This window comes from Erinaceus europaeus, chromosome 15, assembly GCF_950295315.1.
Source record: "Erinaceus europaeus chromosome 15, mEriEur2.1, whole genome shotgun sequence".
Classification (NCBI taxonomy): Eukaryota; Metazoa; Chordata; class Mammalia; order Eulipotyphla; family Erinaceidae; genus Erinaceus; species Erinaceus europaeus.
Genome location: NC_080176.1, coordinates 46,913,725 through 46,933,899, shown reverse-complemented (window position 1 = coordinate 46,933,899; position 20,175 = coordinate 46,913,725). Strand labels below are relative to the sequence as shown.

Below are 20,175 nucleotides of genomic sequence, written 5' to 3'. Positions count from 1 at the left end.
GGACTGGTTATTTGGGGGGGGGAAGGGGAGGGGGTGTGCTTAATAATTAAAAGGAAAGAATTTTTCCCCCTTTTTTTCTACTCTATTTCTTAACCCAAATTAAGTTATATTCACCTCCTTGGTGTCACCACTAGGACCCCTTATTGACTGGCCTATTAAAGGCAGAAAATCCTACCGTTTCCAGATGTGGTCAGAGCTCAAGCCACTAGCAGCTTCTCAGTCCGCCATCTTCCGGGAACCTCCCTATTCTTTTTTTAAATTTATTATTATTAGATAGATAAAAAAGAAATTGAGAGGGGAAGGGGGAGATAGAAATGGAAGGAAACAGAAAGATATCTGCAGTACTATTTGAGCCCTTGCAAAGATTCCCCCCTCCAAGTGGGGACCAGGGGCTTGAACCTGGGTCCTTGCACACTGTAATGTGTGCACTTAACCAAATGCACCACTTGCCTGGCCCCACATCCTATTGTTCTTTAGTAAAATGTACAACATTACACTAGTTCACAGTGACACTGTATTCTGGACCTTGATACCCTTCCTATTTTTAACATAGTCACTGCAGAATTCTTGCTGGGTTTGAACTCATAGTCAGAGAAGGAACTTCACATTCACCTGGTCCACTGCATGGGTAGCTCATTCAGCAAGTATGTGCATGGCTTGCAGAAGATAAATGTCAATGGGTGACAGTCCTTCTTCAGCTGGCCTCTTCTTTTACAACCTATTTGGTAGAGGGGTTTCTTTATAGTATTTATCTGCTTTTGATATGTTTACTTATTGATGAAGATAGGAGTGTAACTTTCTTGTTTACCAAGATATTCCTAAAAGCTTAGAATACAGAAGATACAGATGTCTTCAACATACATGTGTACAATTAATGGTTATGTTCTGTATGTATGCTTGTGTGTCAGTATAAGAATACCCACATGCATATATACACACATACTTGTTTTATTCCTATGATGAAGTTTGGTGCCTGTATCCCAATGTTTAGTTATAAATATAAACAAAACATACTGAGTTAAGACCTCAGATGCTTTATCTAAAAAGATGAATGAGTATTGTCAACTCAGTTGCCCCACATGAATGGAATGCATTCCTTTGCATTCCCTATTCCTTTCTTGCTCTGGTGTCAGTCTGTATGTAACATCTTGGAGACACTTCTGTGTCTCTTAATATTCAACAAAATTTAGTTAACCAGCTCTAAGAACTCTTGTTTCTCATTTCAGTAAATGAATATACCACCTAGGATATACTACAGCAAATATGCCCCCCGCCCCAAAATAACACACAGAACTTCAAGATATGTATAGACTAAAACTGATTTCCTAATGCCACATAGCTCAAGAGATAGAGTGTATGCCTTGCCTTCTTTGCATCCCACTTTCAAACCTTGACACTGCGTGAGAAATGTTAAGGCATAGAGGAAGCCTCAGTGCTATGATATCTCTCCCTATTTCTCTATCTCTCACTCTCTATCTTTCTGCCTCTTTATATGAATGAGAAAGTAGCCCAGAGTAGGGAAATCACATATGCTTGAAACCTCAACTCTGCACAAGAAGAGATTCTAAACAGAAATGTCACACAAGGTGTGATCTGATTTTTATAGATAATAACTTGATGTTTTGACAACAACAAAAAAAAGACAAGCCCCAGAAATTTTTACCCTAGTATTTTGTTATAAAGTTAACTTGATAAACATGTCTATTACTGTGGATGGTTGATATGTTTTTTTCTTTTCTTTTTTTTTTTTTTTACCAGAATACTGCTTAGCTCTGGCTAAGGGTGGTGCTGGGGGTTGAACCTGAAACTTTCGATGCCTCAGGCATGGAAGTCTTGTTGCATAACCATATGGTGTATCCTTAGCCTGATTACTTTATTTTTGTTCCAAATCATTCACAAAAACTAAAAGAGAGGTAGAAACACATCTGAAGAGTACATTTTCTACTGACTTATTGTTTTTATATCATTTTAAGATAGTACCTCTAATTAATTCATATGTTCTTTCAACTTGAAAACAGGAACAGCTTTACTAAGACTTAAATTAGCAAAACAATAAAGGAATCTAAGTTCTAAGTGTCTCAAATATATATATATGTATTTACAGGAAAACACAGTACAAATTTTGTCAGCCGATATGATCCCCGTTTTAACAGTTGGATACAACTCCCACCCATGCAAGAAAGGTAAGTGTAAATTTCCTGCGTCCTAAATGTTCATGACTGCTTTATAGGAAGCACGCAGGCTGAATCATTTCACAATAAAATATTCTTAGATGAGTCAATGAAATATATGGGATACAAAATGTAAAAGTTAACCTACCCAATTTAGATGAACTGCCTTGTTGACTCAATGGAGAAAAATAATCAAGTAGGTCAATAATTTGTCCTACTGGAGGAAGAAAACTTGATCTGACCTGTCTTGAATTGCATTAGGTGTGTGGCAAGGAGAGATAAATCGAACTGCCTCTTCCACTCTTCTTAGAGATAATTTATTTGAGTCTTATAGTTGAAAAATAAAGTAACATCTTCATGAGGATATATATTTTAGATGCAGAAATTTCCATAATAAAGTTTTCAAGTCTCACTGAAATCATGTATTGATTGATGACTGATTGATTTATATGTTCAGTTTTCTTTGCAGGATATTGTCTCCTTTGCAATCCTTTTTTTTTTTATTTGTGATTTAATTGACAAGATTGTAAGATAACAAGGTACAATTCCATACAGTTCTCACCACCAGAGTTCTGTATCCCTTCCCCTCCATTGGAAGGTTCCCTATTCTTTATCCCTATGGGAGTATGGACCAGAATTTTTTATGGGGTGCAGAAGGTTTTCCCATCATATATGAAAACATTCATTTATTGAAAAAAATAATTTTTCAAAAGTCTTCTCATTGTCTACATATAAAGTGTTTATCCGATTCACTTCTCTAGAGCCTAATGGACAACATGACTACTATATTTATATATATTTTGTCTCTTAAGCATAAGGTCATATCTTAAAATGCATATACTAAGATATATACTATACCTTAAAATTCATATGCTATTCATATAGTATATATTAAAATTCATATGCTAAGGTTTGGACGCAGATTTTCTTAAATATTAGTATTGTTTATTTTATGAGAAAGAGGAGAGAGAGAGAGAGAGAGAGAGACCAGAGCACTGCTCTTTTCTGGCTTATTTGGTGGTTCAGCCTGAACATGGAGCTCATGCCTGCAATCCCTGTGCTTGTTTGCTAAGCCACCTCCTGATAGCAGCCTCGCTCTTTGTGAGTAACTCTAATTCCCTTTGAGATTAATCTTCAATATAACAGGAAAAATAATAATAATAAGTTGCAACCTATTCCCTCTTTTCAACTAATCTATGTATGAGTTTTCTTATTTTCTTCATTACCTTTTACCGTTTATTTCAACATCTCTTAAAAAAAAAAGAAATGAGGGGCCAAGCTGTGGTACAACCAGTAAAGCATACCAGTTAAAAGAGCAAAGACCCAGGACCCAGCCCCACCCCCCATCTTTGGAAGGAAGCTTCACAATGACAAATTAGTCTGCAGATGTCTCTCTGCCTTTATCTCCCCTTCTCTCACTCTATGTCTCTCAGTCAGCAGCATAATGTAAAAACATATATATGCTTCAGTTACACTAAGTAAAGTTAGATTATTATCGTACAATCCAAATTTTAAAAAATTATTTATTTTTTTAATGTATTTATTTTTATGAGAGTGGTAGAGACCAGAACACCACTCAGATCTCCTCTGTGGTGGTGTCTGGGGTTAAACTCAGGACCTTTGGAAACTCAGACATATAAATCCTATGCCTTGGCATATTGGTCCTAAAAGAAAAAAAATTTTTTTTTCAAATATTTATTTATTCCCTTTTGTTGCCCTTGTTTTATTGTTGTAGTTATGATTGATGTCTTTGTTGTTGGATAGGACAGAGAGAAATCAAGAGGAGGGGAAAACAGAGAAGGGGAGAGAAAGATAGACACCTGCAGACCTGCTTCACCGCTTGTGAAGCGACTTCCCTGCAGATGGGGAGCCAGGGGCCTGATCCTTATGCGGGTCCTTGTGCTTTGCGCCACGTGGGCTTAACCCGCTGAGCTACTGCCCCAACTCCCAAGAAAAATTTATTTTAAGTTTTTTTTAATTATCTTTATTTATTGGCTAGAAACAGCCAAAAATCTAGAGGCAAGAGGGTAATAGAGGAGGGGAGAGAGACAGACACCTGAAAAACAGCTTCACCACTCACAAAGATTTCCCCCTGCTGGTGGGGGACCAGGGGCTCAAACCTGGGTCCTTGTGCTTGTAACATGTGCGCTCAACCAGGTGCATCACCACCCAGCCCCCTAAAAGAAAATTTTTAAATCATGTCAGTCACTTGAAAATCTGCATTTTTGATACTTAGGTTAAGGTCAAAGTGTGGCAACATTTTTGCTTTGCATTTTGATCTATTTCATTTTTATCCGTGATTTAACAGTGTCTTATACATTGTAAGATATCAGGGGTATGATTTCACATGCACACACAATGTGTATAAGTCACTATACCCTCCATCCAAGTTAATATCTATCACACCCTGATGACTGCCATAGCCCTCACAAAACCCAAAACTGCTTGGCTGGTTGTCTTTGGGGGCATTTTTGTTTCTATTTTTTATATGTCCATTTGCTTTAGTCATCTATATTCCACCTATGAGTGAAACTATCAGTTAGCCTTCACCTTTTTGAATATTTTATTAGTGATTTCCTTCACCTCTTCGACTATTTCACTTCATGTAATCATCTCTAGTTCTACCCATCTTATTACAAAGGTGATATATATTTTTTTGAAGAGGTGTCAATTTTGCCCCTAAAAAATGTATACAGTTTTGTGACTCAACATGGACTAAATGTAGCGACAGTACACTGTAGGGCTTAGAAGGTCGATCAGCAGTAGAGAGTATGCCTTGGATGCATGAGGTCTTGGGTTCGATCCCCAGAAACACATAACAAACAAACATGTTAAATGGAAAAACAATGGTGTTCTTACTCTCTGGCTCTTGCATTCTCATATTAAGTGTATTATAACACCAATGCCATATGAATCTATGTGAAGAAGAAACCCAATAACTAAATTTCTATTACATATATATAAAGCCCTCAGGAGGCTAAAAAGTTATATCAAATGTGATGGGGCATCACATTTTAAGAACCACCGACATGGTTAGCAGTGTCTTAGTCAAAGGTATCTCTAGAAAGTATTCAAAGTCAATTTAATCACTTGACTAACCTCTAAGTTCTTCTGTTGTATACCCATGCAAACGTGCTTGCCCGTGTCTCTACACACACAGATATTCTGGTTTCTTCTTTCTTGTACCCTGTCTCTCTCCATTTTGGAATTATTTTCTGGCTGCTATTAAATAGCTACATCACTTTCCCTTTTAATCAAAACTATTCAAAAAGTTTTATTTAAAAAAAACATTTTACAAAATAAATATCAGCAACATGTTTGAAATGTTGGCCTCTCATCACCATGGTCCCCTTTGCTGGGGGCTGTACACCACGATAATTAACCTTCACGCCTTCAGTTTGGGAGTCATAACTCATGTCGCGGTCAATTATCTCACTTTAGAGCCCCTAAGGATGAGAAGTAGTGCTGCAAAACCTAATTAGTAATTTTTTTAAATGTGTATTGTTTACTTGATATTCTGTAATGACTTCCTCTGAGGCACTATGGCCTATCATGGCAGGGTCCTACTTAGACAATTTTTAGCAGCTCATTGACCTGATAAAAAGACCTGCCATGGTCTGTCGGCGCCCGGCAGCCACCGTTGACAGGATGGACTGTTTAACGTTTCTTTCTAAGTCATTATGGTATATCATGTCAGGTCCCTAGTAAAAGAAGGTTTTTTTTAGATTTAGAACAATCAACTCGATAGACCAAATAAAGAGCTCCTTACAGAACTGAATGGGAAAAGGCAGATCTCACAAATGCCCAGTCAATCTTCTAGCTCCATAGCTGCTGTGGGCTGGTTCACCCAGTCAGAAATCCATCTCTTAAAATGAATTTTTTTTTGTCATTGCCAAGTTTCCATTCCAAATAGCAAGTCTGATCAGTTACCAGCCTGGTTTAATTGGTGAGTAAATAAGGAAGAAGAAGAAGAAGAAGAAGAAAAAAAGAAGCCCTAAAATATATGAGATGCTTCAAATCAGATAAGAATTTTCTTGATGTGTTTAATTAATTCTGCATTGTATAGATCATGAATCAAGCTCACCAGACATTTCCTACTTCCACCCTTCTATTAACTGCTACCAAAATGCTGAGATGTTATTATGCTGAGAACTTAGCAAACCTATTGAGAATAAAACATGGTGTAAGCCTTGCAGAGATAATCCACTCTTACAGAACTATCTGGCCAGTTTATAGGCTATCTTACCTAAGCAGAGATGCCAAAAAGAACCAGGAAGGTTCAGAATACCCTCTAGTTCCACAGGGTTATGAGCACAAACCTCTAAGCTTATTCAGCCATGGGCCAGCTCATGAATAGCTTGTTTGCAACCTATGAATTTACTGGCAGAAATAATTATAGGAACATTTGTAATTAAACATAATGATGATGAGTTTGTTTTTGATCTCAGATTTAGGATCTGATTCTTCAAAGAGAAGAGAGCAAAAAAATGAAGATTTAGAGCAACAGATTTTTTGGTGATCTTGATTTTTTTTTTTTTTTGGTCACATATAGACATCTCAGATAAGACTTTATTAGTGTTCCATTACTGATCTATAGAGTGATAATGAGATGTTGCTTTATAGAGATCTTATCCTCTACCACTCTGGAGGGGGAGAGAGACAGAAAGACAGGGAGTGGGGGAGAAACAGTATGAAGATAATAGCATCTATGCTTATGTTTTACAGAGTATGTCAAAAGCTAGAAGCAAATGCAACAGATCTGTTTCCAAATTCAGATATTTTATTTCTAACAGTCTCAAATAAAGGATGCCAGACATTATTTTATATTTGATGTCTGTTGTAAAAATATTTTGTTTTTAACTGCAGTGGAGGGGTTGGGGATCCAGAAATCTGGTGGTGGGAACAGTGTGGAGTTGTATCCCTATTATTTTGTAATTTTTGTGAATCAATGTTAAATCACTGACAAAAAAAAAAAAGTCAAAAATTCCATCTGAGGTAAACTTACAATGCTTGAACGTCATGCTTTTAGGGTATTGACAGACTTCTCCAAGATTCAAAGGAAATTGCAAAGGCCTGTACAGTATTCATAGTAGTAAGTATGTAGACATCACTGGCAGCCTTTTTAAAACATCTCAATGCAAATGAGTGAGTGAATGAATGAATGAATGAATAAATGAAATAACTTAAAGTAGGTGTGGTCTTCTTTTGGTTGGGGAAAGGCATCCTTTCCGGAGTGACTTACTACAGTAAAATGTTAAATTCCAGCAAATATTCACCGTTTCAACAAGCCCTTAACTATCTGTGTTTCTCTAAGATGCATTCCATGGTTTCCCACTTTGGGTCTACAAGGCAAATTGCTCAAAATTCTCACTCCTGGAATTTGTACATTTTCTTGTCAGGATGTGAAATTTACTGATTATTTCCCCTGTTTAAATCCTAACAGTGACACTGTGTGGATAAAGCTAGGAGTACACATGGAACAGCAAATCAAGAACACTTTAGCTATCAAAAAGAAGATTTTATGACAGGCTGACTCAGTGTCACATGTGGAAAGAAGGAGCCAGATTGAAAAACATGAGAAATTGAAATTGAGGCTAGAAAAAGCCTATGCTTCTTTTTTCTTCCCTGTCTAAACTTATTATTGTCATACTTGTCATGTTAAACAAGGATTTTCTCTTCTAAAACAGCATGTAGCATGTAGGATGACTGCCTTTCTTACAAGTCACAAAATCCAAATTATTTAAATATGACTTAGTAGTAAAACTGGTAAATTATTTCAGAGGTTCCAAGACCTGTCATAGACTAATGTAGAACAGAGATATTGACATTGTGTCAGTGGAACAAATAAATATCTATATTCCTTTAATAAATATTTTGCAAACATATGCCAATCTTTTCAATGAAACATTTTAACTGAGAGCATGTATCAGTCTTTTCAATGAAACATTTTTATTTTTTTTAATATTTATTTATTTTTCCATTTGCTGCCCTTGTTGTGGTTATTGATGTCGTTGTTGTTGGATAGGACAGAGAGAAATGGAGAGAGGAGGGGAAGACAGAGAAGGGGAGAAAAAGACACCTACAGACCTGCTTCACCCCCTGAGAAGTGACCTGCAGGTGGGGAGCTGAGGGGCCGAACTGGGATCCTTACACGGGTCCTTGAGCTTTGCGCCACCATGCACTTAACCAGCTGTGCCACCGGCCTACTCCGTGGATCCTTATGCTGGTCCTTGCGCTTTGGGCCAAGTGCGCTTAACCCGCTGCGCCCCCGCCCTAGTCCCTCAATGAAACATTTTAACTGAGAGGGGCCAGGTGGTTGAGCGCACCTTACAATGTACAAGGACCCGGGTTCTAGCTCAGGAGGAAAGCTATGCGAGTAGTCAAGTAGTGCTGTAGGCGTTTCTGTCTTTCCCTTCTTCCAGTTTCCTGGCTGTCTGTATGCAATAAATGAATAAAATATTAAAACTCATTTAAAAATTTTGAAAGCATTTTAACAGAAAATAAAAGACTGTTTAAAATAACTTTGTTATCTCATATTCACTTATACCCATTAAAATATCTACAGAAGTTAGGGAAACTTGTATTCCATCTCTAGCACTTAATTTTTCAATTCTTTTTAAACCCAGTTTTCTCATTTGGTTGACTCACCCAAGGAACTGTCAAAATTTTAAGTTAGTGATTATTCTGGTAACCCTACAAGTGAGGATCAGGGCTTGAATCAGGATCCTTGCTCAGTGCTTAACCCATTATGCTACTGCTGACCCCTCACAGTGATTGATTTTTAATACTTTCTTTGTTTTGTCTGGGTAATATTACTTGCTGGTGCATGGGGAATCAACAAAATACGGGCTACTGTGACAGGAACTTGACATGTACATTTGCAAATAATCCTGTGAGGATGTAACCATAGCTATCTCCACCTTCCAGACAATTAATCTAACATTCAAGGAAACTTAATATCCCAGCAAAATATATAGCCAGGTAGTCTAATTCTAGAGACCGAAATCATGATGCTAAGTACTTCCCAGAGGTTTCTAGTCTTTATAAACTCAACTTAGAAAAATCTCCAAACTTGAAATTAAAAAAAAAAAATTTCTAGGACTCCTTATTATGTCGTTCACATTACCTAAGAGTACTAGTTTCAGGTTTTATAAAATCCATTAATTGATATTTAAATTCCTATTTTAAAACAACTAAATAGTAATTATATTCTCTCACATAGAAATTGTACTTTACATCATGTCTACAGTAGCGACAGAAGAAAAGTTAGTGAAGTGTTAAGGACTTGCCTAAAATTTTAGCCTGGTCACCCCAACTCCAAATTTTTAGCCCTCTTCAAATTTTCATTCATCTTCACCTCACATTTTATTAGTTACTATGTTTGAAACCTATCTCTTAAGATATCTTTTGTATGACCCTTTCTACACCCTCTACTTAGCCATTCATTTAACATTTTGATTTTTTTGCACCTACATTATAGACTACCTTAAAATCAGTTTCTTCCTTATAAGACAGCTTGAAGCATTTGCTTTTGATAGTGTAGTCATTTAATGAATAGCCTCTCTTGAAAAGACACTAAAATATTAAATACAAGAATTAACTGCCTAAACTTTGTAGGTGAAATTCCTACAGTCTCAATACATTTAGTCCACAAAAATTTCTCTATTTGAAGTAGTACTGGGTCAGAAGAGAAAAAAGGATAATTGAAGAAAATTTCTGATGATTTAGTTCTCTTATAAATTGGAAACAATGACCCTTGAAGGACCATAAAGAAAATGAATGTCAAGATAATTTATTATTGTTACATTATCTGCCTCATTTTTCATTTTGTCTTACTGAGCTGTGATATTCTTTCGATGTACCAAATATCCCCAAACACTACTGAATACTATAGCAGTATATAAAAAAGCAAAATTTAAAAGAAATGAACTAACTGGTGAATTTCTCCTCTACTGTAACTTCGAGTTAACTAAAATCGGTAAAGCACTTGATTACAGTATAGAGTCTCAGATTTAGAAGACAGCTGTAGGCATGATTTCCAAAGTCTGCAACACTTCCTGAAATAGGATGCACTTCTCCCTGATTGACTGAGCCTCTTTAGTAATCTCCTATGGGTTACTTTCATTATAGAAGAGCCAGTTTCTATGCATGTCGGCTGGACAAACATTTATACGTTATTGGTGGAAGGAATGAAACCGGCTATTTGTCTAGTGTGGAATGCTACAACCTAGAAACCAACGAATGGCGTTATGTGTCATCGTTGCCACAACCTCTGGCAGCTCATGCAGGCGCAGTGCACAATGGGAAGATATACATTTCAGGCAAGTCATTCCTCCATTTTCTACCACAAAGTTTGGTGCTAAGACACTTGCTTGACTTGTATGTATACTTTGATTTTCAGGGGGTGTACACAATGGAGAATATGTCCCTTGGCTATACTGCTATGACCCTGTCATGGATGTCTGGGCTAGGAAACAAGACATGAACACAAAACGTGCAATCCATACTTTGGCTGTAATGAGTGATCGCTTGTATGCAATTGGAGGAAATCATTTGAAAGGTCTTTTTTTTTAAATTACAATTAACAGTTGTATCTCATGCTTCTTGCTAAGAGGTTTCTTATTAGATAATCATAGTTAATCAAGTTAAAAAAAAAAAGCACATTGACCAAATAAAATCTACTCTGTGTAAATTAGCAGTACCCTTGGGCAAGCATTTATTTTGACTCTTCTGCAGATAGGATTATTTCTATGTTACCACACACATTAAAGGAATGAATAATGATATCGACAGAAAATAAAAAACAAGAACATTAATAACCGAAAAGCACAATTTGTTGTAGCAATGAATTCAGTCAAATAAATTATTGCTTATCACCAAAGTTATAGTAATGGATTTTTTCCCAGAAAAGTGTTTTTCTTGTAATCACTTTAGTCAAAGCTGCATAAGACAGCAAATACATAATTTTTCTTAAAGAAAACAGTAGAATTTCATGTATAAATTTAATTACTTACATAGGAATCATGATCCTCAAGTTCTCTCTACTTGCTTTTGGTGATAAAAATATGTAGGTAGGTCTAGGAGGTGGTTCAACAGCTGGAGTCCATGCATGCATTAGGCTCTGGGTTCCATCTCCAGCACCACATGGGAGCACCACAAATGGCAACAAGAGAACTCCAAAAATTATAAAGTAAAAAACTACGGTCATGAGGAAGCTCAGCAGTATCTTATGTACATGAGTCCTTGAGATCAGTGTCCTGTACCATATAAAAAAATTACTTGGTACATAATGTTTTTACAATTGTATTTTGACTCTTGTAATTCTCATATTCTCTCTCTCTCCATACACACACACACACACACACACACACACACACACACACACACATACACATATATAATCACTGCTTTTGGTTAGAAAGAAGAGAGACTTGTGGTATTTAACGTGTTATTGAACTGTGTTGGGCTTCACTTTCCTTATATAAAAATAAAGACACTAGTCTAGCTGAGCTGCGAATATTCCTCCAGCTCTGATCTTCCATGATTTTTTAATATTTTGGTTTATATTAATGAAAGAGAGAAAGATACAGACAGATATCTGAGTATTGGTGATTGAACTTGGGACCTCAGAGCCTCAGGCATGAAAGTCTTTTGCATAACCTTTCTGCTGTCTCCCCAGCCCTCATTTTTAAAATAGAACTCAATGAGGCAAAGGTTATCTTGGTTATAGTAGATAAGATCCATTTGTGCTTTTCTTTGACAAACAGAACTTTTGTCTGCTTGTCCTAATACATTTTAATCCCTACATGTAATAAAGACTGCACTGTCATCATTTTTATGAAACCTTCCACGTCCACATTCAATCAGTAATATCAGTATCTAGTCAGAAGCTAGCTGCTCACCTTAATGCAATCCCCAGTGAGAAAAGATTATCTTTTCTCCTGAAACTTCTCCCCCCCTCCTTTTTTTTCCCTCCAGAGTTATTACCGGGACTCTGTGCCTGCACTATGAATCCACTGCTCCTGGAGGCTATTTTTGTTGGCCTTGTTTTTGTTATTATTGTTGTTATTGCCATCATTGTTGTTGGACAGGACAGAGAGAAATGGAGAGAGGAGGGGAAGACAGAGAGGGGGAGAGAAAGACAGACATCTGCAGACCTGCTTCACTGTTTGTGAAGCGACCCCCCTGCAGGGGGGGAGCCAGGGGCTCAAACAGGGATCCATATGCCAGTCCTTTTGCTTCATGCCACATGCAGTTAACCTGCTGCACTACTGCCCAGGCCCCATTTTTTCGTTTTGATTCTTTCTCTTTCACTGGTGCTTTCGTTTCAGTCCATAGATACCCCTTTATATCAACATATTTTATGTAAAATTTCTATATTAAAATATGAGTCTTACTAAATACTTTTACATAAGAATGCATTAGTAGTTTTAGAAGCTTAGAGTTTAAGGTTATACTTGCACCAAAAGACTTGGGTAATAAAAAGTAAAATGAGAAAGTAGTACACATACATCAGAATTAGGTTGGCTGAGAAAGGCACCATGGCTTAGGGAAAAGGTATGGGTTTGACTCTAAGACTGGGTTTGAATCCCAGTTATGAACTTACATTTTTATGGTTTTACTTAAGATGTTTACTTTCTATCTGGGAAAGAGGGATAACTATCCTTTTCCTGGTAATTGTGAGAATTATAATCAATATGTTTGCTATATGTATCTGACACAGAAGGAGGCACCCTTAGCGTCCGTCACCAAGTGACACTAGAATTTAGAACTGATGATTTGCCTAAATTTTCATTCCAAGTATACATGCTTCAAAAATTATCAGTAGTCTTAATGACAAAGGAAAGGAATATATCTCAGAATTTCAGTTAATCACATTACTTTATTGTTCGTAATCAATGTGATTTATTTATTTTTAATATTCTTTTTAAATTTAATTATCTTTATTTATTTATTGGGTAGAGACTGCCAGAAATCAAGACAGAAAGGGAAGAAAGAGAGGGAGAGAAACAGAGAGACACCTGCAGTCATGCTTCACCACTCATGAAGCTTTCCTCCTGCAGGTGGGGACCAGGGCACTGTAATGTGAACACTTAACCAGGTGCACCACTGCCTGGCCCCTGTGATTTATTTTCTCTAAGAAGTTAGTGGACTGAACTAATCTGTCCCACTCTTTAATAGTGGAATTTTTTTTAACTTTTTTAAAAATCCATATCTCAATCACTCTGAAAAGCCAGTGTATTGGTCAGTTGAATATCTGCATTGTATTTGCCAACTAGCAAATACCATAGTTTGCATGTGGTGAAGGGAAAAGTCACTATATAGAGTTGATCTGCTCAGTGACCGCAAAATTCCCACTAGGATTTTCAACTCTCTAAATAAAAGGCAGGACTTCAGTAGAGTGTCAACACAATTTGCTCTTCACTGTCTACTTCTTATTTCCCTGTCCCGTCCACTCAGAGACTACTAGGTCAAAGGAACCCTTCAGTGGAAGTTAATCTCCTACTCTAGAGCGTGAGCCTTGGTAGATTTGAAAGCCATTCACATTATCATAGCCAATTATAAATATAAGATATATTATAAGTTGGTTGGTTACTTGGTTTTTTGCTGTTGCTGTTTGTTTTATCCTTTAACTCTTTGTGACATAACTCCCCAATTCACTAGTAAATATATGTATTTGTGTTCAAAGATACAATTATATAGTTCCTGATGTTAGACTTTAGATCAATGAAGCCCCTCACCTTAAGTTGGAACCCTGAAAGTTGATTATTTTGTGGTTCAATTTTGCTATATCCCTTAGGCTTCTCCCACCTTGATGTAATGCTTGTGGAGTGCTATGACCCCAAAGGTGATCAGTGGAACATTCTTCAAACTCCCATTTTGGAAGGTCGAAGTGGCCCTGGGTGTGCTGTGCTTGATGACAGCATTTACCTTGTGGGAGGCTACAGCTGGAGTATGGTATGTGAGAAAGAAATCCTTTATCCTCCTCCTTTATCCTCCTCCTTTTGACTTGTGTTTCCGTATTTTTTGAAATGTACTACTCCACACACATCTCAAGAGTATTATGCCAGTATACGAACAGCAAAGTGTATGACGTAGCAAGTGGTTGCTATAAAACTGACTTGCTAGGGGGGCGGTCGGTAGCGCAGCGGGTTAAGCACACATGGCGCCAAGCACAAGGACTGGTTTAAAACTCCAGGTTCGAGCCCCCAGCCCCCCACCTGGGGTGGGGGAGAGGGATCACTTCACAAGTGGTGAAGCAGGTCTGCAGGTGTCTATTTTTCTCTCCCCCTCTCTGTCTTCCCTTCCTCTCTCGATTTCTCTCTGTCCTATCCAACAACAACGACAGCAATAACAACAACGATAAATAACAAGGGCAACAAAAGGGAAAAAATAGCCTCCAGAAGCCGTGGATTCGTGGTGCAGGCATAGAGCCCCAGCAATAACCTGGAGGCAAAAAAAAAAAAAAAAAAACTGATTTGCTGTATGATCAATTGTCTCAAGAAGGCCATAGTCCTGCAATTCTCTTATCCATCATGCTTTTATGATCCTAATCTTCCACAAAGTCAGACTCAAGTGGCCTTACAAATGTTCTGTTGAAACTGTTTGAGTAGACAAGTGAAAAGTTTTTGGCCAGCAAAGTATAATGAATGGAAAGTAAATTTTCTTTTGGATACAAAACTTGCCATTAATTTGCACTTCCCTCCTTCTTTTATGAAAAGTCCCAAATATACATTGAAAATTGAGAGAACAGTAGGCTGGCTTTAATATCCATCAACATTTTTCAAAACTTACTTCATCTTTCTTCTCTTTCAAAAGAAATTTGACTCAAGCAATTTGAAGTAAATTATAGTCATCATAGCTTAAACTCTTCAGGAGTTGTGTAAAAACAATTAACTTGCTTATGTAAACACATTGTCAAAGCATGTACAACCAATTTAATAACTGTACTATAGCCAATTCATATTCAAATTTCACCTAGTGACTTGAGAAAACAAATGTGTTTTCAAATTAATATGTTAAAATAAGCAAGTCTCCCTTGTGTTTGATCATTATATCTCTTACATTTCTTATAATCTAAACTAAAATTACTCCTACCTCACATGTTACTAGCTTATTAAAAAACAGGTTCATTTATCTTATGTAACACAAAACATTCTACAATTGGCGCATGATTCACTGTCATTTAATATAGTCAGCTGTCTCCATATTTCCAAGTGATTGAGAGTTAGAGATAAGGGCTTAAGTTCAAAATTTTATTTTAATTTTTGATATTTAGGTTTTTTTCTTTGCAACAATACCTAAGAAAGTTGCTGTATAGTTAAAATCACATGCCACACCAAGAAAAACATAGGATCCAGTGGCCTACATACTCACTGGAAATGATGACTGGATATATAAGTATATGTATGTATGTATATATATAATATATATATGGTTTTATTTATCTATTGTTATTAAGGTTTGGGGATACTTAAAAGTTGTTAGTGGCCTGGAGACAAATATAATGTCACATATATAACTGTGTATTTGTACATGTGTTTATTTTCTAATATAAATTGTTAGTTATGAGATTATATATGTTTGGAATATGATAACAGGAGTAACTTTCAGAACATGATTATTAGATTGATTTGGAATTTTTGTTTTTATCTCTGATAAAGACAAAGCAAAGCTTCACTGGTTTGGAAAAGAAAGTGATAAGCATTAGTCCAAGAGACTGAGATAAGCAGCAAAACTTAAGACATGTATTATTAAAGAAATTTTTCATATTAACTTAAAAAAACTTTTTCAAGCTCAGTATGTGAGAGGGTAAGATATCTTTTCTGTTTATTATTTTAAGCTGCTTTTCAATCCTATCTCCGGTTTTCTGCAATAGTAAAGTAAACATGAAATAATGAAGTGTCAATCTAAAATACAATTTACTTCAAATGTTGGATATTTAAGATCATTTTTCCTCTTTTTTTAATTTAAACTAACTGGATAATTTCCAGCTTTAGTTGTATTATCTTAAAGGATCTGGTGATTATGTAGGATATTCTAGGTACTTCACTTTTGTTGTGAGTTACATACATACACACACACACACACACACACACACAGATTTTGAAATCTGGTCAATCTCTGATTCTCCCTAGAAATAAAATAGTTTAAGAGCTACTTCTTTTATTTAGAATATTTTTTAGCAAGAGCAGACAATAACGTTCTCTCTCTTCATTGTAAATGTGATAAGTAAGATTACTAGTATACTTTTTGAAAGCTCTTTCTCTAAACATTCCCTGCTCTGCCATTCTAGGGAGCCTACAAATCATCTACAATATGCTACTGTCCAGAAAAAGGCACCTGGACAGAACTTGAAGGAGATGTCGCAGAGCCACTGGCAGGTCCAGCCTGTGCAACGGTCATTCTCCCCGCTTGTGTACCGTATAACAAATAACACCAGGAGACTGCAGAATGAACAGTCTCACATTCTAGGAAATAGTGGCAGGTGATGTCACCATTACAATCGGAGTAACACATTCTAATGGTACAACTGCTGAAACCCACCTGTGGTTTCTGATGATTTATAAGTAACTTCAAAAGAAAAAAACTAAAAAACTAAATAAAAAAAAAAAACCTGTTCTTAAACAGAAACTGTGTCTGTAACTCAGATTACACCAAACTTCCCGTGGTGACAGACTCTTCCATGTCAGACTGGTTTTAACGTGTCCCAGCTTTCCAAAAACTCCTTACATGGATCTTAACCTTCAAAAGGAGGAAAACAAAATACAGAAGCGTGCCCCCCCCCCCCAGAGAGACCTAAGATCAGTATTGTGCATTGTAGTCTACCTGCATGTGATCTATGTTAAGTTTTGGGGATATTGTGTTCATGAATGATTGAAAAATTTGACCCACCAAAATACTCACATTGCATTAAGAAATTACTACTTGATTCTATACTCCTAATCAGTGGCAACTTCACAAGACTCTGTAGACAACACAGTTATAGCAAATCATATAAAATTAAAGAGGAACACTTTTCTTTCTATCAAATTTCATAGCATATATCTGCTGCCCTTAACACCTCATGGAATCAGAGAAGGGAAGATAGTAGCTTTTGTCAGGATTGCTTTCTTCCCTGTAGATCTTAGGCTAACCAGAATCATAATCACACTATCCTTCATTTTATTGGAAAAAAGAAAGTAAAATACACTATGTGTCACTATTTGGTTCATACAAGCTCATTCTCTCTCTCTCTCTCTCTCTCTCTCCTCTCTCCTCTCTCTCTGTAAACACATCTGTCATTTGCTTTAAAAGGCAGAACTGGTAGAGCCAGAATACAATATTAGAGAAATATTAGAGGTGAGGGAGATAGTATAATGGTTATGCAAAGAGACTTTCATGCCTGAGGTTCCAAAGTCCCAGGTTTAATGCCCAGAACAACTATAAGCCAGAGTTGAGCAGTGCTCTGCTAAGAAGGAAGGAAGGAAGCAAGGGAGAGAGGGAAGGAGGAAGGAAGGAAGGAAGGAAGGAAGGAAGGAAGGAAGGAAGGAAGGAAGGAAGGAAGGAAGGAAGGATAATACATCGGACCCAAATTTAACCCATATTAACTCATAATGAAAACTTGGGGATTGTTTTTAAGAATTCAGAGGAAAATGCTGTTAAACATATATATTTCATTTAAGTATAGCCCTCATTGTCTCTTTCCCTAGCACACAACTCTTAAAAGCAATTGGAACAAGTCACAGCATCTAACAAAATATATTTGCTTCTTTTCACCTCTGGCTCTAGAAGTCACTTAGATGTCTCTGGAATCATACATGGCTTACCTGCATTGTTCCCCAAATCATCGTATTTGTTTGTTATCACCAGAGATACCTGAACTCAGTTCAGTGAGTAATTGCTAATTGTCTTTAGAAGCATAAGGAACTTAACAGCAGAGGTCAGGAAAGCATGAGTCAGTCTCAGTGTGCCAATTGCCAATCATAGAGCAAAACTGACAGGAACGCGGATTTGATTTTTAAACTCTCCAGAGACGAAACAACAGTTAGGAGTAAGTAAAGGCCTAACATAGAGCCCAGAGATAATGTTGAATCCCTAAAAAAAAAATGTAAAAATGTTTCCTTCACAACAGCATGGGAAAACCACAGATTAAAAATGCCTTGGTAATGAGCTTTCACTGTGGAATGTGTCACGATGAATGGGTGTGCTGGAATCCAATGCCGTTTCTACAGTCAAGTGCAATCTTCATTGTCTTTTTGTATTTATTTGTATGTTCAGATCCAAAGGATCCGTTGTAAAAATATAGATATAGATATATATATATAGATTCACATACACCCAGTGCAATCAACTTTCATTTCCTTTTCCTTGGAGACATATGAATATATAGAAAAGAAAGTCATTGTACTTTGTGGGAAATTTCCTGCTGACACCATGAAGAGCACAAGGTCAGCTTCAGAATCTTAAAAAAAAAAAAAAAATCATCTACTGTTACCGTTTCTCCTGACAGTCACAGTTTATACAAGAATATTTGCTTTCTTTTAGACTTGTTCTTCATTTATTTTTTATTTCTAGTCAAAATAAATAAAAGCATTTACAATAACTATAAGTAAAGCTTTCTGTATTTCAGAAAGACACAAACTATTAGAAAGTGAAAAGTGAATAAATAAGTCACAGAAAATGTAAATTTTGTACAGTATTAGAATGTGTAAATGAAGCTTGCTTGAAGGGGAAAACTTTAAATAAAACTTTATGTACTAATTCAACTGTCTCTTATATTCTTCTATATAAAGCCTGTGTATAAATCTCAACATTGAATTGTCTGGATTTTAGTAACTTGAAAATACCTCAAGACTTTTAATCTATACATACACTTTACAAGCCTACTTAGCTTCCTGGCCATAGGTAAAGCTAAAAGATAAAAATTACTTAGTGCTTCTGGTAAAAAAAAAATTGTGTTAAAAATTGAGTTGATTTTTTAAAATACTTATTTATTCCCTTTTATTGCCCTTGTTGCTTTATTGTTGTAGTTACTGATGTTGTTGTTGTTGAAGAGGACAGAGAGAAATGGAGAGAGGAGGGGAAGACAGAGAGGGAGAGAGAAAGATAGACACCTGCAGACCTGCTTCACCACTTGTGAAGTGACCCCCCCTGCAGGTGGGGAGCCGGGAGCTTGAACCGGGATCCTTACACAGGTCCTTGCACTTTGCGCCACATGGGTTTAACTAGCTGTGGTGAGTTAAATTTTATTCCTCCACTGGAAGGATGTTACAATAAGGTATAAATTATCCAAGATCTAATAGTGAAGTATTTATAGAAACACTTACACACCATATGCATTTATACTTGCATATTTTCGGTAGAGTGAGTGAAATATGTGTTTAGTTAGATATATTATCTAAACACATGGTATTTAATTGTATTTTCCATTTGAAAAATCAAAAGATAAAAATTAAGTAAGACAATAGTGGAAGCTCAAGCTTATAGCTGACTGTAGCAGCTGAGAAGCTCTAGGCAAAGAGCCTGAAGGTAAAGGTACCACATATTTAACACTTAATAGCTTACTCTACCACATTATTGGTGACAAAACTCACCATCTTTTTTTTCAGAGTCAGGGCCTCACACATGTACTGTTCAGCCCTCCACAACTGTTTTCATTTAGACAGAGAGACAGAGAAGGAGAGATACCACAGTGCAAGAGCTTCCCCCAGTGCTGTGACACTTCTCATGTAGTTCCCAGCCTCCAACTTGTGTATATGGCAAGGCATAAGCCCTACCCATTGAGTTATTCCTCCAGCCCTACACTCAGAATTAAGGCCTAGCTGACCCTTCAGCTACTACATAAAAGAAAGTCATGAGGTTCTGTTTTCTCACGAATCTTTACCTCTCAATGCTAGTGATATATCCCCACACTCTTCTACCACTTGTGAAGGGACCCATTGCAGGTGCTCCCATGTGGTAACCCAAGGCTCAAGCCCAGTTCCCTTGAATTTTTTAATTTGTGTGCTCTACTGAGTGAGCC

The 20,175-nt window shown here is 36.7% G+C and overlaps 1 protein-coding gene across 1 annotated transcript in view; it reads left to right on the top strand.

Annotated features, from left to right (window-relative positions):
• KLHL14 (kelch like family member 14) overlaps window positions 1-18,914 on the top strand; it is a 136,076-nt gene extending 117,162 nt beyond the window's left edge. The window contains exons 4-8 of the mRNA XM_016187204.2: window positions 2,105-2,183; window positions 10,302-10,492; window positions 10,573-10,731; window positions 13,972-14,129; window positions 16,468-18,914. Of these exons, the coding sequence (XP_016042690.1) occupies window positions 2,105-2,183; window positions 10,302-10,492; window positions 10,573-10,731; window positions 13,972-14,129; window positions 16,468-16,608 (728 nt within the window). The 3' untranslated portion in view covers window positions 16,609-18,914. The remainder of the gene's footprint in view (window positions 1-2,104; window positions 2,184-10,301; window positions 10,493-10,572; window positions 10,732-13,971; window positions 14,130-16,467) is intronic.
• Window positions 18,915-20,175: the final 1,261 nt, after the last annotated feature.